Here is a 25,793-nt window from a genome sequence, read left to right on the forward strand (position 1 = left end):
AGCGTATTGTCCAACTTTTATTCACTTACTGTTTATTTTATAATATTCTTTTCAATTTGCAATTTTACAGCTCGGCGGGCGGCGGGCCAAGCCGCGCGCTCGCCGCGTTAACTCATAACTCTATACAAATAGTTTTTAACTCTCAATTTAAATCGAGTTTATCACTCACATATACAACTCATAAATACAACAAATACAATTAATAATAATAGTAATTTACACAAACAACAACATAATTCGACGCATCCCAACGAGCTGAGCGGCACACCGTTCCCTCCATCACAATATACATTATACATAGCACCTCCAACATGTTTTACATCCGTCAGGATGTCGCCTGAGCCTGAACAGTCGCATCGACAGCCGAGAGTGTTCACATAACAAGTACTAGCTGCAATCGTGGACTGCGATAACAAATCATTTACAAAACAATGGAAACAAAGCCGCCGCGACCTCGTGCTCGCCCGCCCGCCCGCGCTCCGCGCCGGACCGCGGGCGAGCGACTCCAGTGACTGGTGCGGCGAGGTCGCCGCGGTCGTGTGCGTATCAAACGTACATAAAAAATAGGACATGTACACACTAATCTAATCTCACTAGAATCGAACAGCATCTCACTGTGTGCGGTCAGCGAGTCCATGGCCTAGGGCGCGGCCTAGGAGCGGGCCGGCACGTCGGCGGCGGCCAGGCGCAGCGCGGCGCAGGCCAGCGGCGCGGAGGGCGCGGGCGGCGCGCTCTCCTCGGCCAGCGCGTGCTTGAAGGTCTCGTAGGTGAGCCAGCAGATGGCGGCGGCCGGCATCTGGTACAGCACGCGCGCCTGCACGCCCTTGCCGAAGCCGCGCGGGCCCGAGGCGCGCAGCACGTGCGCCGCCGCGTCGCGCAGCCCGCTGGCCCGCGCCGCGCGCTCCTGCGTGTTGAGCACGGTCTTGCACACGTCGAGCGGCGTGGTGGCGGCGGCCGCCAGCGCGCCGCCCGCCGCGCCCGACAGCGCGTGCGCCAGCGGGTCGTAGGCGCGCGCGGGTTGAGCAGGCCTCGTAGGTGACGAAGTGCAGCGCCTGGAAGGGCACGTTCATGGCGAGCTGCGTGCCGTACGAGCGGTAGAAGGCGCGCGCGCCCTCCGTGCGGAACACGTGGCGCGCGCACTCCCACACGCCGCGGTACGGCGAGTTCAGCATCTGCATGCGCTGCTTCACCACTGCAACACGGACGACCTATCATTAGTTCCGAGAGCCCGCGAGTAGAGGCTGCGGCCGCTGACTCACGCGTCGCCTGGCCCGCCACGTTTTCCTCATCGGCACGTGCAGAGAACATCTAATTGTAAGTGCATTGCAGTAGTCATTCGACTTAAAATATGTTGTTTTTATCCCCCAAGCGCATCGAGGTTACAAGTCTACGCTACGGTCTATTACACGTCAAATAGTTTTAACTGCGTATAACTAATTCCGATAGCGACTTTTTATTGTAAATAATATGCAACACATACTCATATGTATTCATCAACATACATATCTGTAGAGGGGTCATATTTGTACATTGAATATATTGAAAAAAAAATTGTCAGCGTGTTAAAGGATAACCATCAGAACCCATTTGTAGCATTTTTTCTGTTGTTTGTGTGCGCATCACGTAACATCTACAAATACATAAAAGTTGTACGTAACTCAAAACCTACCATAAAATTTCTCCATCATTTAAGGCGTTAAGGCCGCCTTTGTACATTGTTTTTTTTATGTGTACAAAAAGTATTATAAACGAATAACTTAGTCCTTGTCTGGCCAGAAGTTGTTGACGTGTCCATTTCGCATTTAATGTTTTCCTTTCTTTGTAACGCCTACTTCTTTACCTAAACTCGTAATTGAACGCGTACGACGTCGCGGGCAGAAGCTAGTGTATAATAATGTTACAATAAAAATGTATCACTCTTCAGTAGTCAGCCAGGAATAAAATGTTTTCAGCAATTTAATAGGTATTGAATGTATTCAAGTTAACATTTCCGCATATTCAATATTCCAGAACAGTTGTGAGGTCACGAGTCACGGGGGAGAGACATTTTATTCCCTATTAATTATTGTTTGCCGTCGATCACAATCGAAATAATGGATCGGGATACATGGCTGCCAGATGAAAAATTTGAAGTCCGGAGGGAAGGCCGAATTCCTTTGAAATGTCCTGTGATTTTTCCAGTTTGCGATTGTTATGACAACACACACAGGGGTGCTTGGATACGGCACCGACACCGGCCTGCTGTGAGGGAAGTAGCCGCCGGACGTGTGCGACACAACACTGCCTATTCACCAACTTCCTTCCTGACAATATTTACCTTCGAAATGATAACCTATCCTACAGTATATCAATATATATGCAGTTATCATTATTCCTATAGTAGGTAGGCCTCTGCCTCGATCTAGCAGGCTGTCGGCTGTAGCGGTCGCCACGCGATTAATATTTTTCAATATTTTTGTGACGTGTCAAAATGTTATTTGTCAAAAAATATGAATAAAAAAGATGTTACCGCCCCATACATATTGTTCAAACATTACGTTAATAAAGTTAATTATCTTGATGAAATTAAAACAAGCACACCAGGGCGCTATCACTGGTTTCGACCACGTTGCTCACTCGAGCCAGAGTCTATGTAGGTTCTGCGCACGACGTCGATGTCGAATTCGAGAAGCTGCTTCTTTTATTTTTATTGGCGTTTTTAAAACGAAAAACGACTAAAGTCGTGGTGGCCTAGTGGGCAAAGAACCATCCCCTCGAGTATGAGGGCGCGGGTCCGATTCCAGGGCAGGTAAGTACCAATGGAACTTTTCTAAATTTGTATGTACTTTCTAAGTATATCTTAGACACGAATGACTGTGTTTCGGATGGCACGTTAAACTGCAGGTCCCGGCTGTCATTGAACATCCTTGGCAGTCGATATATGGTCAGGACCCAGTAAGACTGACACCAGTCTAACCAAGAGGTATTGGGTTGCCTGGTTAACTGGGTTGAAGGGGTCAGATAGGGCTGTCGCTCCTTGTAAAGCACTGGTACTCAGCTACATCCGGTTAGACTGGAAGCCGACCCCAACATAATTGGGAAAAAGGCTCGGAGGATGATGGCGTTTTTTTTTTCTCTCAGAGTTTGGTCAGTTAAAGGAAAAGTCGCTTAGGATATCTAAGGTATTGCGCATATAATGTTACACATTGTAAAACTTGTAAGGTAGTGAATAGTCTCGCGGTGAGTCGGACGGCGCGCAGCCTCCGGTGAAGCCCGCCACTACTCGCTCGCTAGCACTCAGTCCGACGCCTACCTTCTACTAATGTAATGTACATACATTACATTTATTTATCTCAACTATGTTGGGAAAAACTTCCTCTCTTACCAGATACAGCTGAATACCAGTTTTTTACACAGAGCGACTGCTTATCTGACCTTCTCAACTTGATACCCCTATTTTGCCTGTCTTTCTGGCTTCTGACTAACCGTAAAGACTACAAAAAATGTACAAATGACAGCCGGGACCCGGCAATTTTCCATGCTTACCCAAACACGGAGGAACTCGCCATAACAAGATGGTCACCCATCCACAGACCGATGCCCCCCAAGCAGTGTTTAACCTTATAATTGATGTCGACCGTGCGGCCGTTACTTAGCCACAAACTTCTCTATAATTTGTAATGCATCGAACTGTTTGGTTCCATGTCCCAGAGGTGGCAGGCGCTGACTCGGCACATTATTAGTCAGCTGAATGTTCACTGTAGCTCTGTGAATGTCTGAGCCGTTTCGGGAGTCTAGAAACGGCTCCATTTACTACATTAGCCCCGCGCCTACTGCGGCAAGAGGCCGCCAGCTGCTCATTATTCACGCTAATAAATTAGCACAATACTCGCCAACTTGTGTGCGTATACATTTCATGGAACGCTTATAAATGAACACTTGAATACTTAAATGACTTGTGATATCAATTGTTCGTACAATTAGTTGACTTCGAGGAATATTATAATTTGAATGTTATCAGCGAGGTGCAGCGTGCGCTCAGCTTGAGTGTACTCACCCTCGGCGGGGTTGGAGACGGCGTCGTGTATGAGCGAGGCGATGCACCCCGACAGACCTGCAACAGAGCACAGAGCGGGTGAGCGGCGCCGGGCGTGGGGCGGGGTGGGGCGGGGCGGGGCGGGACTCACCGTGCGTGATGTGGTCGTGCCGGTGGCGCGTGAGGTGCGACAGCGAGTGCTTGCAGTGCTCGTAGGTGGCGAAGTAGCAGGCGTGCGCCGGGCCCGCGCCCAGCACCACGGCGGACATGCCGCGCACGGGCCTGACCGACAACCACACAAATACATTATTACACTACATTTCACACCTTTCCTTCAACATCTATGTATCGTGACTATATGTATGGTTGTTGTTTCACCGTTGCACCTGTAATTTAAACTAATAAATTAATAATGCACTCGTTCTGGACCACCAATTTTTTTTGGCAGTGCAGTGGAAATTATGGTCAGCTTCCAGTCTAACCGGGTGCAACTGAATACTAGTGTTTTACAAGGATCAACTGCCTATCTGACCTACTCAACTCAGTTACCCAGGCAACCAGGTACCCTTGGTAAGACTGGTTGGCAGAATTTCTGACTATTTTATGACTGCCAAGGATGTTCAAGGGACTTCCGAAACACGGCAGAACTCGTCACAAGTCACTCGTGACAAGGTGGTCGCCCACCTACGGACCGACTGCGCTAAGCGTTGCTTAACTTTAATATCAATCGATCCGCGCGGCTTTCACTTAACCACGAGCTCTTCTGATATTATTTATGCTGAAATAATAAACAGGTAACATGTTTTAGTTTGTTTGTACCCTATGGGTTGCGAAGCTACTAAAGGGATCTGAAAAATTGCACTGTTCGAAAGCTACACTCTTCCCGAGTAACATAGACTATATTATTATATCTCGGTAGGGGTAGTAGTTCGCAAAGGACGCGGGAAAAGGGTTAATTAGTAATATAGAGAACACTTGCACAGCTGAGCGCATTCTCACAAGATGTAAGATGGCAGAAAAACTCCCTCCAGCGTGACGGCGGCGGCGGACAGCTTGTCGGGCGCCGACCAGACTGCATCACAGTGAATGTGAACTCTTGCACGAGCTATTGCGTTACCCTGCAATACTCGCTCGCATACATGTTTGTTTGATAAGATGACGCGCATGTTTTTTTGTCAGGAGTAGGTATCGCGGCGCGCAGTTCCGCGTAACGTTGCACTCCAATAAAATGTATCATCATCGTGACTACGTCAATATATGAAGCATGTTTAAACTAATCATTGGCTAAAACACGGCACCTACACAAAAACAAAGCGGATGGTTTTTTTTACCGAAATACAGACACGGTTTAACTTGTTGTTGCTCAACTATTCTGGATAATAATATTACTTTTATTGCTCCTCTGCGGCAAACAGTGCACATGTTTAAACTAATTTAATCATTTTTATCCTAGAACCGATAACAATATAAAGAGTGAAATTGCAGTTGGATTGTTATCTGTGAAGAGCGTTTGGAACACGGTGCAGCCGCTCACGACGTATTGAACTGGTCAGCGTCGAGCTGAACTCTACTGCGCAGCGGACTTCTGCATACCCCAGAGAAAGTTTCTCGTTTGTTACTACGGACATACGTACTTACGGCATTCATTGCATGCAAAGTGGAAAATTCCAATAAACGATTTTTGTAAAACGATAATATTTGTAGGCACGGTACATTAGATTCTTTTTTTGAATTTTGAGAATAAATAATCTTTTTTGAATAAACAATGATATCAAAGTTCAATTTTTGTGAAGATAAGCGCCCGATCTCGGGGTTAACAATGTTAACGATGTTACGTGACATGACGTGTTTATTTAGACAATTGTAGCGTTCATATGGCGCAAGAGTCAATCGGGTGTCGCAGGCGCTGCGGCCCGCGGGACAGCCGGACCTACTGGCGGATTGCGACGCTGTGACGTCACGCGGCTCCGGCGCACTCAACGCCGTTAGCTCACCACTGCTGCGCTCGATCGACTAGGAATCTGTCACTCAGACAGGATTGCCATTATAATTTTATCTAATTCTTCTGATGAAACCGAGTCAATTTATTCTAGTTAATGTTGAATGTACAACTGCGTTGAGTATGATGCTGTGGCCGATCAATACTCAGATTTTATCTTTCATTAAACTACATTTGATACTTTTAAATATTAAACAAAAAAAATTATATACACCAATATCGGGCACAGGGTCCAACGTACCGGTGGTTAGGGCTACAGAGACAGAAACCCCTCGATACGCCATCGATCGTGATACGTGAACATGGCCATGCATAGGATACCTCAAGTTACCTGAGTAATCGTTTTTAATTCACATTTTAACTTGACTTATCTGGAACTTCACGAAAAGAAGAAGGTTCTCAATCCGGATGTTTGTATTTTTAATTTTTGTTCAGTGTTATTTTTCTTTAGTTTTATCTTTTATGTTTAAATAACGGTTTTCGGTGTATACGCTTGCGCAAATTTAATGATTTTTATTGCTTTGTTTCCTCTGCATTTCACGTTCAGTATCCAGTTCAAACAAGAAGGCTACCTTTTCTCTTCCATAACCGAATGAACCGAATATTATGTGTAAATGTTATAGCAAGACAAGTAACGTAGAACCTCAGATACAGGAGGAGCGGGCCTGCAGCGACGTGTCGTGTGACGCGGCACAGCGGAGCACGCGGCTCGCGGCGGCAGGAGCGGCCGCGACCTTGCGGCTCAAGGGCGCCAGCCGCCGCCGGCGACCTCAGCTACTCCTACGTGCCTGAATCGATATCGACGCTCCACATCCACATCCAACATTTATGGCGTCTTCCTTAACTAAATACTTTTCAGTATTTGCGTCGTTTACAAAATGTATTTAATTCGAGCAGTCGCAGTCGGTTCCGCTAGTCAAATGAAATATAAAATAGGAGCAAATGCTGATAACATTGTCTGAACCGTCACGATATTAACGCATTTAGTTCAATGCATTCATAACAAGCCAGTGAATCACGATCATATTCCTAAGAAACATTAATATAGAACAACTAGCGTGGCTTTTCATGCGCTGCTGGCTTTCATTAATAAAATCACCAAGGCATACGGAAGTTAAAACTTGAGGACAATCTTTCGTTTATAAACGCACGAACAAATCAGGTGAAGTGTGTCGGGCGTGTTACCTACGCAGCCAGGAACAAGTCACAGACCAAGGCACTCGAATGTCATAGAAGCCTGTCGGGTCGCTATTTTTTTGGATAATACCTCTAGTAAAGTATTGCCAAATGACGGGAATGCCAATCGCTTTTGCTTAATATGAAAGAACTGGATTGTTTCGGTACTTTGGCAGCTTGACATAATACCAGTGGAACAATAGAAGCAGGTAAGGTCAAGGGGCATGACGCGACGTCCACGTGGCGCGGCCGTGCTGACGTCACCGCTCCGCACTTATGTAACGTACCAACTAAATACTTGAGCCGGTTTACAAGAAATATGAGCTACTAGGAGCTACTGAGGTAAAGTTGCTGTCCAACAGGATGACGCTAGTTCCATTCCATAAGTAATATGTAAGCGCAATCAAAAGTGCAATAGAAAACGGCGACTGAATCGGTGACTTCATTGAAATATTTGGTTCAGGCCGAGTTAGGAGGGCGAGGCTGCGTGGGGACTAGCAACCGTTCCTTCTGGCGTAGTGTGCGTCCGGGACTACATCGTGAAACGCGCCGGCGGGCGCCGACGCTTGCGTGCAGTTTCTAGCGGCCGGCGCGGCGGCGTTGCGCAACTCACTTCATCCTTCAACAATAGCTTCCTTTACAAGTTGCTAGGTAATTGTGCGCTATCCGGTGATTTCTGATTTAGCGCTCAATGTGCACATCGGCACAGGTGGCTGATGCTCGGGGACGGCGACCACGTTATCGTGCACTCAGATTGCGCACGAGTTTGTAGAAGACAAACTCTGCATTAGTACGTGCAAATACAATGTGCGCTCTATTAGATAATTCCGATAACACAAGATCGCAAGTATTGTGAGTTATAATAATAATATAATAATAAATCATTTATTTGCTTTTTAAACATGGTATTTTTGGTGTTACATAACATATAAAGGTACAAGCATGTTTAGCTATGTTATAGCATGCAAAAATTTCAAACTTAAAACTAACTCTATCATATAAATAACCTATCTGAGATCAAAATTTCTTTCAAGAAATTCACTAACACTATAAAAGCTACATTTGACTAGCCATTCATGTAGTTGTGCCTTCAGAGCTCTTACATTTAATAATTTTAGACGTCTGGGAATTTTATTATAAATACGTACACACATTGCAAGGCAGTTTTTATTATACTTTGTGAGTCTAGGTAGGTCATCAAGAACTAGCGTGTATGGATCACGTCTGCTCCGCTGTAAAACCTCATTTGCTGACTTAAACATAGTTGTGAGCAGAGTGAGTTTTGCTAGTTAACTTTCTCGATCCATCACTTATCATACCACTTTAATTACGTAGCATTATTTTAACTCTTTTAAAAAGGCTCTAATCGGGCTGCTGCTCTCCCATACAAGTTTTTGATAAATGGAGAAACTTTTAATCATCAGGCATCTAAGAAATTAAAAGAATATTGCAGTATAGCACAGGGCCCGATTCTCTAAATTTACTTAAGCAACATACGATTCACGTTCGACTGCGATCCAATCCCGACTCGATTACGATTGAAACGTATGTGGCATTCCGCTATTTTTTCTTTGAAATAAACGTTTCTATCCTTTTCTGTCATTCAATAATGAATAATTTTGTCAAATGATTAACTATTGCAATATGATTGTAGAGCAAACTACCGTATAGACCAAAATCACCAAAATAGCAGACCAATCGCAAACCAATCGAATATCGTTGGAATACGATTGGTCTTATATTAGTAGCAGAATGCCCGATATGGTTAAAACTGCTATTGCGATCATATTGTGATTCGATTTCTATTCGATTTTGACATTATTAACTTAGGAGAATCGGGCCCCAAGGCTTAGGAGACGGGCAGCCCGCAGGTGGCGTGGTGGAAGTGGTGGCACTTCCCAGTTGTGCGGTGGTTATCAACCCGTGTTGCGGCGCCGTATCGCGACATGTTGCTTTTTTTTATATATCTGTAACGAGTAGGTACCTACTCTGTACGAATGTAGATAAAACTTGCGAGTCGTGACTCGATGGCCTGGTAATTGGTGTTTGTTTAGTTATAACTGAGCGTGTTTGCTGAACTGCGCCTGATAGCTGGCTGCTACTATGTAATTAAGCAGTGAGCGAAGACATCGATGCGGGGCTCAGTACGCGCGCTCATTGCGTCTTATGTCAAACGTGTCATGCGTTTATATTTAGTTTACAAGAGAGAACGTCTGACTCGGAAATCCCCCTTCATAAGAATATACAATACAATACTCGCACCACTATAAGTATGTCAAGCTGAACTGTCGCTATCTAATTTACACTGCGGTAAACTAATACATTAGACATAAGTGCAATTAAAAACGACAAATACCATGACCATAAATCTATATTATGTACCTAAGTAAATAAAAACTTATTTTCAGTCGGGGCTATCGGTCGCGCGCTCACCATATACTAATATTTTGGAACAAGATCCGAAGGCGTTGTATTTTAATTAGGTACCTTTGTTTTGTAGTGAGAGTTTTTGTTTACTTATCTATAAATATATTTATACATTGCTTATGAAATATTTTTGAAGGTAGGTCAGGCAGCGGCCGATGCTCCGCCTGCTGCTCACACGGCACTGATGCGAGGAGCGCGCATGTGCACACAGTATCGGTACTCACGCCAATGGACCAATGTAACCTTACAGTCTCTTATCGATATCTTATTGAACCGTATAGTTTTTTCTTGTTGTGTTTATGTAATGTTTACATACATTCCATGGCTTGACATGTGGGTCGCGTAACGCGTGACGTGTACGTAATCGGCGATGTTTTAGCAAGGCTAATTGTGCGCGGGTCACGGAGCGCGACCTGCCGCGATAAGCAGTCGGCAACGCGACACCATCGTGCCAGTGCTCACCTAGCGCACCAGCCCCATCTTCAATATTACGAGTATTTGTATTGAAGACACCGACTCAGCAAATGTCAAAACTACATACATAATGTCAAAAGTTATCATAAAACTGAAACTATGACTTGTTCACGAGCGAAAAATCGAAGAACAAAATGTGATGTTGAGGAGTTTTAAATGAGGCAGTGTTGCAGTGAGCGACGCGATAGTGTCGGATCACGCAGGGCGCGCTTGCGCCGAGATAACGCTACACTGTTAACCCATGCTTACACTGCCGCACTTTTGTTATAGTTCGCGTTAACTCAAGGCCGGTTTGCAACTGAGTTCCGAGCGTATGTGAGCTGCACATGGCACATCTCCCGATCTTAAGCCTATCGCGACAATGGTTTGTGCGCAGCTACTCGCGCCATGTTCCGTCACGAACGAAGCATCATTCTACTTCAGCCGATGTTTCGCGTCTAGATAATATCTATGCTAAACATTTCAAATTTCAACATTCAGGTAAGGTTTACACAATCACCCATTCAGGCGTACTAGGCAGTGCAAACAAAGTGTACGCAGTTGATGCACGCACATTCACGTGTTTCTCCGTTTGAGCGCCTTCCTCATGTGAAGCTTCAAGACACTCACATTCATGTGTAGGCTCTATGCACACGAGTTTAGCGGAGTGTGAACTTAGCCTTAGTGACCTGATAACAGGAGCGGGGGCGCCGACCTGCGCCTGCCGCACTCGCACGCCAGTCCGACCACACGGCATACACGTATCAAACGTCATATTGGCTCCATGTACACTACATGCATTCATTCATCCATTTTCATTAAATATGGAAATGACGCGGTCTGGAGTCTGGCAGCGACTCAAACGATTGCGGCTAAGTAGCTCGTCCCTTTAGAAGAGACCTAGTCTGGTCTGGCTTAACAACACGGAGATGAGTAACTGATTGAAGAAGCCTCGCATGTTAGCGACGAGCTACGACGCTCGCGACACTGGCGCACTGACGAGCTCGCTCTACTCATCCAAGTCACACGCTGGTGAATACTGGTGATCAATGCACATCTCGGTATATTTTATTCCATATTTAACAAGAATTGAGCAAAAATGTCACCGCTACTTCATCCGCGTCCCAGCGGAACTTCTTCCCGTACCGGGGTGAAATTTGGCCAGGATAGGGCAGCTTTTTCTAACACAATTTTTCAAATCAGTTCAGTAGCTCGAGTCTTTACATAGAATATGATTATACATAGAAGTTTCATCATCCTCCAAGCCTTTTTCCCAACCACCAGTACCAGTCCTTTACAAGGAGCGACTGCCCTATCTGCCCTCAACCCAGTTAACCGGGCAACCCAATACCCTGTAGTTAGACTAGTGTCAGACTTACTGGCTTCTGACTACGTAACGACTGCCAAGGATGTTCAATGATAGCCGGGACCTACAGTTTAACGTGCCATCCGAAACACAGTCATTGGTGTCTAACAAACATTATACATAGAAGTATATGTAGATAATACTTCGTTACAAATATTAAAGTGTTCGCGGCTCCCGATAGTGGATTAGTAATAAGGTCTAGACTAGACTACACCAAAGCGAAGCGGAGTCGTAAAGTTGTAATGAAATAACCAGTAAAATTTCCTTATTTAAATAATCCGTCTCCGTATAATAAATAAGAAGTTAGTCTTTGGTTGTTTGGGTCCAGGGGCGACCCTCGGCTTCGTCTGGCAGCCTGGCGATGCTGCGGCTCAAGCTCGCGGCGCACGTACGAACTATCGATAAGTACGGCATGTTACGCAGAGATATGCAAGCAGCCGGCGCAGGCAGCAGCGGGCGCGCGCGCGGGCGCAGCCTCACGCTGATAACGCCGGCGATAGGAGCGATAAGCGGGCTCCCGCTCCGCGCACCGCACCAACGCTCACGCCTGCCTGCTGCGCGCGGGCTGTCGCGCACCCGAGCACTTGCGACACCTGCTGTACAGTCCACTTTGCGAATGTTACCTAACACCCGGAGCCGATGACCTGGCTTTGGTGACGCTCAACGGATAACGCAACATTGACCCAATTGTGTGTAGGTATTGTAGCGGCGATAAGACTTACACCTCTCGGTATCAAGCTCGCGCTACGTACAACTTATCAAGCAGCCGCATATCGCGTCTCTATAAATACTCGCACTCGAATCTCGATACCTATCGCGTAATTAACTAGATAATGCGTCGCCCGCGTCTTGAGCACCGCCGACATCAGTCCGCGAACATTTTTTCCTAAGGAGTAAGTCTTAGGTCATTGGTAAATTTTGTAGCCAAGATTCGTACAGGCCAGAATGTCCATTACTTGCTACTTGACTATGAACTTAAAGTTTATATCTACCAAAGATACTTCTACTGCCTCATCATAATAATGGGGGCGTAGCGAGCCGCTCCTCTCAGAAGCTCTCAGCTATACATATATCAACCGAGTTACATGTGCCGCGCATGCGCTCGCTGCGGAATAAACACCAGCACGCGGGGCACGGAGCCTGCGCAGGCACAGCGGGCAGCAGGACGAAGTGTCGCCGACACGTACGACCCGCACCCTGTCCGCGTTCAAGCTAACACAGTGATGCGAACCAGATACTGCACTGCGGCTACTCTATGGACCATCCTTAATGTAAACAAACACAGCGACCCATGAGGCTTGCTTTTAGTGTGCAACATTTTAAACAAGCCTAGCTGTTGATGGTAAACGATTAGCTTCGTATGATAAACTTCCTGTATTGTGGCAGATTCGCTACATTATTCCCGACACGTCGCACGCTCGTAGTACGGACGTGCTTATAACAATGACCAAATATGTATAAGTGTTGAACGTTGCGTGTTACCTGAGCAGACCTTCCTTCTTCACCATGTGCCGGAACGTCTCGGAGATGGAGCTGTTGTTTGCACTCCGTAAAGACTGCATCCGCGTCTGCAACAACGAGACACAGCTTACTCAACGACAACGTCGTAGCTCCGCGGCCGGCCATCCGCGACCGCTCTCCTTATTATATACCCGCTGTGCGACTACTGCGCACAAGTGACACGTTAACATATATCATTTCACTAACAAACCTACCATTTTTGAAATTCTATAAAAAAACGTTTGAAACCTGTAATTCTCTCGTTTAGCGAGTATGTAATTTTTTCCGATGATTCTACACTGTCAATCAAAATTGCAGTTTCCTCTACAACAGTACACTTTGCAAACAAACAACATTTTTTAATCACAGGACATTAACGAAGAGCATGTAATTTAGGTATGAGTGACATTGAGCCGGTCGTTATATAGGGCTCGGGGCGGCGGCGGCGGCATTCCTGCGAGCGGCAGCATGCGTGCGTGGAGCGTGACGCTGGTGGCGCTGCTGGCGCGCTGGCGCGCGCCGTCGCCATGGACGAGGACATGGCCGAGCTGGCGCGCATGGTGCGCGAGAACGTGAGACGGGCGGCGCCGACGGCGCTGGTGGAGCGCGTCAACGCGGGCGCCGACCTCATGCCGGACGACAAGCCGCGCATCAAGTGCACCATGGAGACGGCCGGCATGATGGCGGACGGCGAGGTGGACATCGAGGCGGTGCTGGCGCTGCTGCCGCCCGAGCTGGCGGAGCACAACGCGCTCGCTGCGCGCCTGCGGCACGGTGCGCGGCGCCGACCACTGCGACACCGCCTTCCGCACGCAGCAGGCAGAACGCGAACAAGGCCGACTACTTCCTCATATAGTGCACTGCACAATAAACACTTACACATGCCTCTCGTATATTATTCATCATTCTATTATTTTGTCATGACAATGCGCGACGGTGGGTGAACGTTGAATGAACGTTGTTACATCACTTCTAGTTGTGTATCCTGATTGTAATCAGGAGATTCCCACTACTTTTCATACACCATTATTGTTTACTAACTTTGTGATCCTGACTATACCTATTCATATAGATACAGAGAGTAGCAGTATACATAGTTTAAGTTTTAATTACTATGTAATGTTAGACTTGAATGGATTTTCCTATAAGGAAAAACAATGTGATTCACTTGAATTAAATCTAATCACAATTATAAATACATAATGGTTGACCACTTTATGTACATAGCACTCTATGCCCACTGATTATATCATACTAGTGGCCCACCCTCGCTTCGCTTCTATGTAGAGATATCTGCTATTGATATTGGGTTCAAGCTCTTTAATCACATCATTTCTGACTCTTGGGATGTTGTCTCTTTCTGTTATTGAAATAATAAGATTAGTAGTCCTAGAAGATTGCATGGGGCTTGATTGCATGAATGTCAAAAATTTTCTCATCATCTCCCAAGTATGTTGGGGTCGGCGTAAAGTCTCGCCAGATGCAGCTAAGTACCAGTTATTTACAAGGAGCAAGTGCCCTATCTGACCTCCACACCCCAGTTACCAGGGCAACCAAGTGCCCTTTGGTAAGACTGGTGTTAGACTTACTGGCTTCTGATTACCCTTACGCTGGAAACAGCGGTCGACGTAGGTATATTCGTGCAAGTCTATGAACGCGCCCACAGTTACGGTACGCGCGTGATTTGGTATGTGATTCGGTCGGGACGTACAGTCAGCACCAACCGTCAACCGAGCACTGTTTCTAGCCTTAATGACTGCCAAGGATGTTAAATGACAGCCAGGACATACAGTTTAACGTGCCCTCCAAAACAAAGCCATTGGTGTCCAAGATATACATACTTAGAAAGTACATACAAACTTAGACAAGTTGCATTGGTACTTGCCTGACCTGAGTACAACCCACTACTCATACTTGAGTTTGGTTCTTTACCCATTAGGCCAGAACTTATACATATGGTAACAGTTATTTGAAATGCAATAACTGGTTTATTTAAAGTTCTGCTATATTCAATACTAGCTGCTCCACACGGTTTCACCCACATCCTTGGGAAACTTCCTCCCGTGCCCATCTTCAGCACAGATAGTGCAGCTTCCTAACAATGAATGAATTATTTAGTCAATCCTGAGCCTTGTTGATTTAAACAATCAATTCTTTCCTCTTTATAATATATAAGTAGGTATAGATAAAAACTAAATGTCTGCAAATGATCATGCTAACTTGCAAGTTTAACAAATAATAATGTATAATGTTTCACTTCAAGTAATCAATCTAGCCTGTATAAATGGAATGTTCAATGTACACCCTGTGTACATTGAACATTCCATTTATAACATTCCAACATAACATTATTTATTTATTTAACACACACGATTTAATTTAGTTATAATCAGTCAAGTTGGTACTACTGAAAAGAAGCTGAGGATGAGGACTGTAACTGTAACTTATGTGCTTTACAATATTACAATAATAAATAAAACATACATATCTAGCAATATAACTATATTATATCATTGTTTTTCTATTTTTACAGTACAAATTGAGTCCATTTTTTAAATGTAAATAAAATGAGAATTTATTGTAAAATGTTTAGTTAGTACTAAGTTAATTGTGTTATTTTTTTCACAAGCACACTTTCAGTATGTTACATATTTCATGTAAGGAATGAAACTTTCAAAATATGTTAACCTGCTTTATATTGAATGTGGTCAGTGAAATGCTAACACATTGGTTCTCTGAAGACCAGTAGGAAACACAAGTTCCCTGCTCATGAAGGCATTGAGCCTGTGATGTTATCTAATTGTGTCAGTCCATGCCTACATTCACAAATGTACTAACACCAGAGGCACATTACAATCACACAGTAACGACACAATCTCTGTAATGAATATGCTCTTATGTTGTAACACAGATCACAATAATATGTTTACATGTTGTGTGTGTATTTGTCAAACAAGTCACAGCATAATCCTGCAATATTATGAAAATTAAGTTTTGAATTTGTTAACAATCCAAAATACACACAATGTGTAGACATGCAATTGTTGAGAGCAGTGACGGCAGTGGAGGCAACCATGCCACTCAGCGGAGTGCTGCATCATTGTATATAACAAGCTACCATGGATCAAGGTCAGCCTGTGCCTGCCCATTGTAACATGTGTTCAGATACACTACCATATCATTTTAACTAACACAATAATCACTATAACATTGGTAATTAATACAATACACAGTCATGTCAATACATATACTATATCTAGGTAATACTAGGTATCAGACTCTTATTGGACTGGCACTTCACACATGTCAGTAGTTTACTGTCTCCACTTATATTCGAGAAATTATTTCTGTGTGGATAAAAAGTTTCAACAAGAACTACTATACTAGCAATAATTGTATTAACTAATAATCAGTGTGACAATTATTTCAGTATATGAGGAGCTACTGTGAAAAGTGTTAAGGTCATCGTGATCGCTTTGACAGATAATACATTACACTAGTATTTAGCGAACAGGTAATTGGAAGAACTTTTACATAACGCGAGATCGCAAATTAGTGGCGTAACAAGCCAGCCTGCCGATCCGATACAACTGTCACACTGATTAGGTTAGTTTCCACAAGAATGGCAGCAGCAGCAGGGCCCTGGCTGCGGGCCTCGAGACAGCCTTACCTTTACGGAGTCGAGCGGGTACATTATGCGCTCCATCACCCCGCTATTGCTCCGGCGGTCATGTGTACGGAGTTTTGGGTCGGAAGGGTTTCATAGTCGTCAAAGTTCATAATACTCACTAAATACTGACACTCCGCACAAAAAAAAACACTATTACAGAAAAATTTACAGGGGTTTCAATTTTGATTTACCGAATTAGAAGTATCATTTTCACTGACTATTTTTATCACAAGTCATCCGAAATTTAGAACAATCAAAATTGATTCCCTAAATGCGACTCAAGCACGCGCGACTTTTGCGGTTTCACAGAGTAATAAGCGTTATCGTGTCATTCGGTCTTTTATAATCTGCGAGACAGTGATGTTCCATTATATCGTTACTAATACATAAAATCGACTAAGGAAAGAACAATGTCCCTCGAACACAGCCCAAAAGCAGGAATTGAACAGAAAAATGTTCAGGGTCATTTCTGAATAATTTGAGCCATGTATTTCTACGAAAATCCTTACAGTTAACTTGAATAGTGTTCTTTATGTCTACCTAACGATATATACGACGAACTGTGCACATCTTAACTGGTTGCGGCAAAAAATACGTTTAATAACGAAATGACTACACTGAACCATCGAGCTTAGATGCACTGAACTCGTATGATCCGTGCTATTCGTATTATGTCACAACAAGTCACTAGCACTAGCATTTCAAAGAAAAAATAGCGGAATGCCATATACGCTTCAATCGTAATCGAGTCGGGATTGGATCTCAGTCGAATCGAGTCGAATGTGAATCGTATGTCGCTTAAGTAAAATTAGGAGAATCGGGCCCCTGACCTCCTCAACCCAGTTACCCGGGCAACCCGATACCCCTTGGTTAGACTGGTGTCAGACTTACTGGCTTCTGACTACCCGTAACGACTGCCAAGGATAACAATAACAAGTTAATCATAATTTTACTATTTTAAAATTAATGTAAATTTCAATTAATAAAGTTCTATTTTGGTTATCAATAAAACGTAGTGATATACTCTGTTGGTTATTGGCAAGTGATTTGTGAAAGTCAATGTCAACGATTCTGCCAATGTCAGATGTGAAATAAGAAACCAGAAACCTTACTGTTTATAACCACGACAAACAGGAAAGTATTATAGAAACAAGTAAGTAGTTGAACTCCTTAAAGTGGAACTTGTTGGATACCACTATTGCTAATCCTACGGGCTACGACGTCCTACTACGCTACTGCTCTAGGAGCTTGATCGACAAATACGGAATTTGAGGTCAGTGACACTCATTTTTAGGGTTCCGTCCCCAAAGGGTGAAACGGGACACTATTGTTTTGCCCTCTGTCCGTCCGTCTGTCACCAGGCTGTATCTCATGAACCATGATAGTTAGATGAGTTGAAATATTCATAGATGAAGTATTTCTATTGCCGCTGTAACAACAAATACTGAAAACTAGAATAAAATAAATATTTTGGGGAGCTCCCATACACAATCGTGATTTTTTTTGCTCGATATCGATAACGGCAATAGATGCTTGAAATATTCACAGAATATGGAATCTATTTATAAATGTAAGTAGGTATTATAATTATGGAACTTTTTAAAAATAATAGTACGGAACCCTTCGTGCACGGATCCGACTCGCACTTGGCCGGTTTTTTTATTAGCCTTAGGTTTTATTGCTTTTATTTACATATTTGCGAGTTGCTTAATTTGATGTGCTAACTGAGTGAAACAAGACGTCCTCGCCTCGCATGCGCGACATTCGACGTGGAAGACGCGCAGGGGCCCGATTCTCCTAATTTTACTTAAGCGCCATTCGATTGACGTTCGACTCGATTCGACTGACGTTCGACTCGATTCGACTGAGATCCAATCCCGACTCGATTACGATTGAAGCGTATGTGGCATTCCACTATTTTTTCTTTGAAATAAACGTTTTTATCCTTTTCTGTCATTCAATAATGAATCATTTTGTCTGCAAATGATTTACGATTGCAAAATGATTGTACAGCAAACTACCGTATAGACCAAAATCATCAAAATAGCAGACCAATCGCACACCAATCAAATGTCAATCGAATTCGATTTCTTTTATTAGTAGCAGAATGCCCGATATGGTTAAAACTGCTATTACGATCATATTGCGATTCGATTTCTACTCGATTTTGACATTATTAACTTAGGAGAATCGGGGCCCAGGTACGTGCACGGTGGACGACTTGGTGCATTTGCTTGAGGTGGCTGATCGGGAGGGGGGCACCAATGTCACGAGCGACCAGGACCTCACTTACAGTTACCTGTAAAGCTTTTTTCAGTAAACAATTATTTATTATTTTTTTGAAAAATTGTTTTGCTGAAATGACTTAATTGAATCTTTTGATTTTTAGCCTCATGATCCGCAATATTGAAGAGCTGCCGGAAGGTCGGGGTCTGGAAACTGCTTTGCATCCCAAAAGGATGCGCAGATGGCAACCGTAAGTAGGCTTGCTTGATTAGGAGAGTTATTTGCAATAGTTTTCAACCGACTTCCCAAAAAGGGGGAGATTCTCAATTCGTCAGGATCTTTTTTGTTTATATATGTTCACTGATGACCCAAAGATGCCTGGATATTTAATTTCTTTCTAGATCAAATGTCCCACCACCTTCATCAGCGTCGCCATCATCGCCATCGAGGTCTGCACGCGCTGCTCCGTCGCCGCATCTATCTCCAGCTTCTCCTCGTCGTCGTCGGCGTCTGCGAGATAAATGTTCCTCCGACCTCATCAATTATGGTAAGTGCCTACCGGTTTATTTTTATTTTACATGCCAAAAATGTCTAGTTCCCATTAGAACTGCAACCGATCTATCATTTGTTACAGGAAGTGATGATGACTCTGACAACAGTGATGAGGAAGGGGATATTGTTGCTCCAGTTGTTCCCAGAGTGTGTCGGACCTTGATGGAAACACCCTTGGACCATGACTATGATGTGAATACCGCCGGGGACCCAGCACCAGCCACTCACAGCACACTTGCCGGTGGACTTGAGCCCGCCGATGTCCCCCTTAGGGCGACGGAGCAGCCATGGCGTCTCTATGACTTCAACTGGAGAGAGTTTCCAAACCCTCCTCCCTCACCTGTATCGAGGCGAGAATTTTTTTCCAATATTAATGTCGGTCCGACAACTCCACATGCCGACCCATATGACATTTTCATCGAAATATGGGATCGGCAAATTATGGAGCACATTGCCTCGGAGACGAATAGATACGCTCGGCAGGTGGTATCCCAGATGTGTAACAGTAATCAGCTCTTCCCCAGAAGCCGCATCATCCGTTGGTATGACACCACGGCCGATGAACTATATGTTTATTTCGGCCTTAATCTAGCCATGGGGATTGTGAGTAAATCACGGTTGGAGGAATACTGGGGTTCCACCCCTGACGTATTTCATACTGGGTTTTAGCGCACACATGTCCATCGACCGTTTTACTTATTAATAAATGTCTGCATTTTAATAACAACGATGACATGCGCTAGACCTGACTACTCCGAGGCCAGGTTATTTAAAATTAAGCCAATACTGGTACACCTAAACCAAAAATTTCAAAGTATGTATACTCCATCGCAGAACCTTGCGCTGGACGAAAGTCTTTTAATGTGGAAAGGCTGGTTGGAAATTTGCCAGCTTATCCCAAATAAAGCAGCCAATAGGGGCATTAAAACTTATGAGATTTGTGAATCTCGAACCGGCTACCTATGGCGGTTTGAGATTCACGCTATAAAGGTCTCAGCCTCAGCACTACGAAAGTCCACTGGACGCGTCTACCCCGGCTATTGTCCTAAAACTAGTCCAAGGACTGGAACACAAGGGGTACACGCTCTGGATGGACAATTTTTACAATTCGCCATGTCTGGCTCGTCGACTCAAGTGTTTGGGCTTTGACTGCGTAGGGACTTTGCGGACAGATCGCAAATTTGTCCCGCAGGTCCTAAACAGCCTAACTAAAACTAATATGCGACGGGGACAGATCGCTGGTCTCAGCTCAGGGGACGTCGATATCATGGTATGGAGAGATAACAGTAGAGTAGCTATGATCTCTACATACCATGGCAACGGCCAACAAACAGTCGGAGAGACCAAACCCATCTTGATATTGGATTACAATATCATGATGGGTGGGTGATAAAAAGACCAGCTTCTGGCCATGTATCCTGTCGAAAGAAAACGTTTAAAGGTGTGGTACAAAAAATTATTTAGGAGACTTCTAAACGTCTCTGTATTAAATTCGTATATCATCCATCAACACACTTCTTCTGTCACTCATCGAAATTTCCGTATGAAACTTGTAAAATCTATTCTATCTAAACATGGGGTGGAATGTCCGCGGATCCCGCCAGCACTCACACAGCATAAAGCGGACGTTAGCCACCGCTTGTCTATGTATCCCAAAGGGAAACATCAGCGGGTTTGCGCGGCTTTGCAAAAAGGTGCTTACGTTCTGTGTTGGCTGCCTCAAAACGGTTTGTATGGAGCCCTGTTTCCTTAAAATACATTCGTAGTTTTAATATATATGAACTACACTCTTTTGCAAAAAAACGGGCACCTATGCGAAATCTTAGTTTTTAGGACTTTACGTGTACTTCAAAGGGTTTTAATGATTATAGTATGTTTCTAGCATCAAAAGAGTTAGCCGAGCATGCGTGAGAGTGTATTCTAAATTTGAATTTTGTACAATTGCTAAGAAATTGGTTAAAACCTTGTTTTGGACTAATTGCTGGCAGAAAGTTCGTCGGTGTTTTGAAAAGTTTTTGAAGTGATTTTCAGGAAAATGATAATGTAGTTTTAATTAATGATTAATGTACTTTTTTGTTAGATCAATACATTTTTGAAGCTAACTTTCCATGACCATATTTCAACGGTTGCCAAGGAATCCTTTAAAAGGTTAGGGTTTGTACTCCGCATTGCCCGTGAATTTAATAATAAAAACGTCATAAAGCTTCTGTACAGTGCACTAGTACGAACTAAATTAGAAGCCAGTTCTTCTGTATGGAATCCGGAAGCCGCACTTCTTTTAGAAAAGTGCAAAAGCATTTTGCGGTTCTCTCAGGAAAACATTCGATACTATCCTTACCTTTACCCTACCAAGTTCCTTTTGGGATGTTTGGGGTATAACATGGTAAGACGGAGTGTGACCAGATAGAACTATGCTCAAAATTTGTAAAGGTTTGACAGATGCACCTGATATCCTTAATGAGCTGATTCGACTATACACGCCGAATAATTATCTGCAACAGAAGGCATCGTCTGTTAGAGGTGCCTCCGTGTCGAACCGCAGCCCGCGCTACGGCTCCCATACCGCGCGTGTTGAATACGATCAACAAATTCGTTGAAGCCAACCCGGACTGCGATATATTTGAAGATAAATTTGTCCATATAATGAGAGTATGCCTAAAGTTTTGTGAAAACAATTTCTAATTTTATTATTTGTTACTAACGTGTTTTTTTTTTACTTTATTTTCATTTTATTTTATTTTTTAATATTATTTTATACTTTAGTTAACTGTATTTTTAGTTCTTTTTTTTTTTTCATTTTAAATTTAAGTTTACGATTTATGTAATTGGCTGCTAAAGCCGTGTAAGTCGAATAAATAAATAAATAAATTGAAAAACTATGCGTATTTGATAAATTTTTCACCTGCTCTAAATGGGCTATACTGATGATTGATGGCAATGTTAAGAGTTTCGGTATTTTAGTGTAAAGCGTTCTATTGTTAAGATATTGTACCCACGTGTTTTAAAAAATCGCTTTTTCATAAATAAACACTATTTAGAAGAGTATCAGTACCTTTGGCTGCGATAAAACCAATTTAAAGTAAGCAGTGCCCTTCACAACTCGTCTCCTATAGGACTTTGTGACAAATTTTGTGATAAATGTTAAAATTAACCACATGAAAAATGATGAGGAGGGTTAAAGCTATCTAAAAAGTCAAATTATTGCCTCGTTGAAGCTCTCGATAGCTCCATATGTATCGGGTTACTAAACAACGATTTAGCTGAAAGGGAGTCAAGAATTCAAAATTATTGGCCAAACGTATGTTTCTTAAGAAATGAGCAGCTAGCCATATTATTGTTGTGATTTAAGCAGGAAAGTGCTGCAGATGCCAGAAAATCTCGGTATAGGCAAGTTTATTTAATAAAATATCCGTGGGATGAAAACACGCTATTTGAACGCTCAGACTTATAGATCTTCAGAGGTCTACGGAGTTTCCCAAGAGACGAGGTTGTTTAACAATCAGTAATTACGAGACCTCAAGACCTCGTGCTCACAGTCTATGCGCTACTTTCTGTATTTTGTAAAATTTCAAGACTTTTAAAAATGTCAAAGTCCTATAGGAGACGAGTTGTGATGGGCACTGCTTACTTTAAATTGGTTTTATCGCAGCCAAAGGTACTGATACTCTTCTAAATAGTGTTTATTTATGAAAAAGCGATTTTTTAAAACACGTGGGTACAATATCTTAACAATAGAACGGTTTACACTAAAATACCGAAACTCTTAACATTGCCATCAATCATCAGTATAGCCCATTTAGAGCAGGTGAAAAATTTATCAAATACGCATACTTTTTCAAAAATGTTTTGATCTAACAAAAAAGTACATTAATCATTAATTAAAACTGCATTATCATTTTCCTGAAAATCACTTCAAAAACTTTTCAAAACACCGACGAACTTTCTGCCAGCAATTAGTCCAAAACAAGGTTTTAACCAATTTCTTAGCAATTGTACAAAATTCAAATTTAGAATACACTCTCACGCATGCTCGGCTAACTCTTTTGATGCTAGAAACATACTATAATCATTAAAACCCTTTGAAGTACACGTAAAGTCCTAAAAACTAAGATTTCGCATAGGTGCCCGTTTTTTTTGCAAAAGAGTTTATATATGTGTCAGTTCGCGGTAAAGGTGTTTGGGTGTTGGCCTACGACATTATGTTTTTTTAGTCTAAGCAAGATTGTAGAATTTGTATCTCCAAATGGCTTAAGCGCCAAAGTCCATAAGGTACCTTTTGTCATGAAATGACACATATATCGGGTGTGTCGTACCTAATCACATTAAATCCTATCACTTATACTGTATTGTATGCTATTCTATGGCGAATTGTAAAAAAAAAGCCTAATCCATTGAGTCGTTTAGCCACAAGAGTAATTTTTCGTTTTAATAGCAGAGCAAAGTAGCAGAGATAAAGTTAGTTGTCAGCTGTCAGGGCCCCGATTCTCCTAAGTTAATAATGACAAAATCTAATAGAAATCGAATTGCAATATGATCGAAATAGCAGTTTTAACCATATCGGGCATTCTGCTACTAATAAAAGACCAATCGTATTCGATTGACATTTGATTGGTGTGCGATTGGTCTGCTATTTTGGTGATTTTGGTCTATACGGTAGTTTGCTGTACAATCATTTTGCAATCGTAAATCATTTGCAGACAAAATGATTCATTATTGAATGACAGAAAAGGATAAAAACGTTTATTTCAACGAATAAATAGCGGAATGCCACATACGCTTCAATCGTAATCGATTCGGGATCGGATCTCAGTCGAATCGAGTCGAACTTGAATCGTATGACGCTTAAGTAAAATTAGGAGAATCGGGGCCCAGGGCGTCCAATTGAGTTTGACCGTTCACCGTTCACCGTTCCGCATGACGAGAACCTCGTGAAAGCAGAGAAAGAGAAACAAAGTATCTCGACTTAGCGCACGAGGTTGTCGCCATGTGGAGTGTCGACACGGCTGTTTTGTGCCGATTGTCGTTACGGCCAATGGTTTAATAGCCTCGACGAACACCTCAGGAGGCTCTCGTTGGGCAGCTGGATCAAGGGACTGATTCAGAAGGCAGTACTCCTTGATACGGCGCGTATTGTGAGGAGGTTTCTGTCTCTGGGACCCTAACCACCGGTACCTTGGAGGCGTCGTCCTCATTGGGAGCGATCGTGCGATGGCGCGATGCCTTTTTCATCTAAGATGTCGTCCTAATTGACAGCGATTGTACGATGACACGATGCGTTCTCGTCGTTCGATGAGTTCAAACATACATTTCATCAGAGTGTCCTGAACCCCTCGAGATAGTGAGATGAAAACGCATCGCGCCATCGTGCGATCGCCCCAATTAGGACGACGCCGGACCCTGTGCCCGATATCGGTGGCAACCTATTTTTTATATTTTTAAATGTTTTTTATTTTTATATTTAATATTTTAAAATTAGAAGAATCGGGCCCCAGGACTTGATTGAATGGGGGGGTAGTATTGCGTTTATAGATTACAATAGTGAAGAAATTTCGTTCCCGAAACAGTCAATTCAATTTGAGATATTAAACAAGTTAAATTAACATTGGCTCTACTCTGCATAACAAGGTTCACAAATTACGCGCTTAGTGTCCCTTCGTCAATGAAAACAACTGCTATCTCTTTCTATCTGTTCTGTACGAGTGGCTACAGTATAGTTATTAATTATTATACTCTGTGGTGGCAACGCGCAACTGATGATGATGATGATTTCTCTTTGTACCACACTTTTGTAGTAGTTTTGAGGGTTCCGTAGTAAACTAGGTCCGCGCTTGTTCACATTTTAAGTTCAGGTGTACCAGTATTGGTCGTATCAATACTATTCTAACATGTTTATTCTCCCCTGTCTGTTGATCGATCTCTAGCTTAGGAGATTGTTTTTGGCTTATGTTTAACTTACCACCAGATATAGTAACAAATAGCAGACAAAAATAGTAAATGATCATCAAAATTAAACCAACATTTCAAATTAAAATTATGACCAAAGTTTTTAATATCCTATTTAAGCAAAATGAGTCCAAATAAATCATTGTTATTCCAAACTTCATACATAAGTTAGCAGGCATGCAGCATGGAAGCAAACATGCAACATGCAGCAAGCATGGGTTCTGTCACGGCTCCGGCGCTGCGGGGCTCCGGCGCCGCGGCGGCGAGCACTGAAACTACTTGCGCCTCATCTCGCAGGCCGCCTCGCCCCTCCGCGTCTACGCGGTTTTGAATTGCACTCTAGGGGTAGGGCAAACAAGACTACGTGGAGTCTATATACACATAACTTAATATGGCATCATAATACTTTATTTGATAATAAGCCTACATTTTATGGCAAAAATAATACATTAATTTGGTCGTCAAG

The 25,793-nt window shown here is 43.2% G+C and overlaps 3 protein-coding genes across 4 annotated transcripts; 2 read left to right on the plus strand and 1 right to left on the minus strand.

The window, feature by feature from the left end:
- Positions 1-4: 4 nt before the first annotated feature.
- On the minus strand, positions 5-16,953 carry LOC110380785 (mitoferrin-1). The gene is given in 7 exon segments (XM_049849108.2): positions 5-1,025; positions 1,027-1,192; positions 4,037-4,093; positions 4,167-4,297; positions 12,919-13,004; positions 16,607-16,644; positions 16,647-16,953. Coding segments are annotated over 7 exon segments (921 nt in total). The 5' UTR covers positions 16,717-16,953; the 3' UTR covers positions 5-652.
- On the plus strand, positions 11,963-13,821 carry LOC110380784 (uncharacterized). The gene is given in 5 exon segments (XM_064040162.1): positions 11,963-12,329; positions 13,365-13,441; positions 13,444-13,687; positions 13,689-13,754; positions 13,756-13,821. Coding segments are annotated over 4 exon segments (384 nt in total). The 5' UTR covers positions 11,963-12,329; positions 13,365-13,404; the 3' UTR covers positions 13,793-13,821.
- A 674-nt stretch (positions 16,954-17,627) lies between the features above and the next one.
- Positions 17,628-20,118, plus strand: LOC110380791 (uncharacterized). 2 transcript variants are annotated; one of them, XM_049849093.2, is made up of 4 exons: positions 17,628-17,879; positions 18,996-19,082; positions 19,234-19,379; positions 19,467-20,118. In XM_049849093.2, the coding sequence occupies exons 2-4, from the start codon at positions 19,000-19,002 to the stop codon at positions 20,051-20,053; spliced, it is 816 nt and encodes a 271-aa protein (XP_049705050.2). In that variant the 5' UTR covers positions 17,628-17,879; positions 18,996-18,999; the 3' UTR covers positions 20,054-20,118. The 2 variants fall into 2 exon arrangements, with proteins under 2 accessions (XP_049705050.2, XP_049705051.2); XM_049849094.2 differs by having other exon boundaries at positions 17,629-17,759.
- Positions 20,119-25,793: the final 5,675 nt, after the last annotated feature.

Source organism: Helicoverpa armigera, chromosome 21 (assembly GCF_030705265.1).
Source record: "Helicoverpa armigera isolate CAAS_96S chromosome 21, ASM3070526v1, whole genome shotgun sequence".
NCBI classification, from domain to species: domain Eukaryota; kingdom Metazoa; phylum Arthropoda; class Insecta; order Lepidoptera; family Noctuidae; genus Helicoverpa; species Helicoverpa armigera.

Excerpts from the sequence above, each read along its gene's own strand:
- LOC110380791 (XM_049849093.2), top strand. The coding sequence starts at position 19,000 with ATGATCCGCAATATTGAAGAGCTGCCGGAAGGTCGGGGTCTGGAAACT. Across the intron at positions 19,083-19,233 it reads AGGATGCGCAGATGGCAACC|ATCAAATGTCCCACCACCTT; the intron begins GTAAGTAGGCTT and ends ATTTCTTTCTAG. Across the intron at positions 19,380-19,466 it reads CTCCGACCTCATCAATTATG|GAAGTGATGATGACTCTGAC; the intron begins GTAAGTGCCTAC and ends CATTTGTTACAG.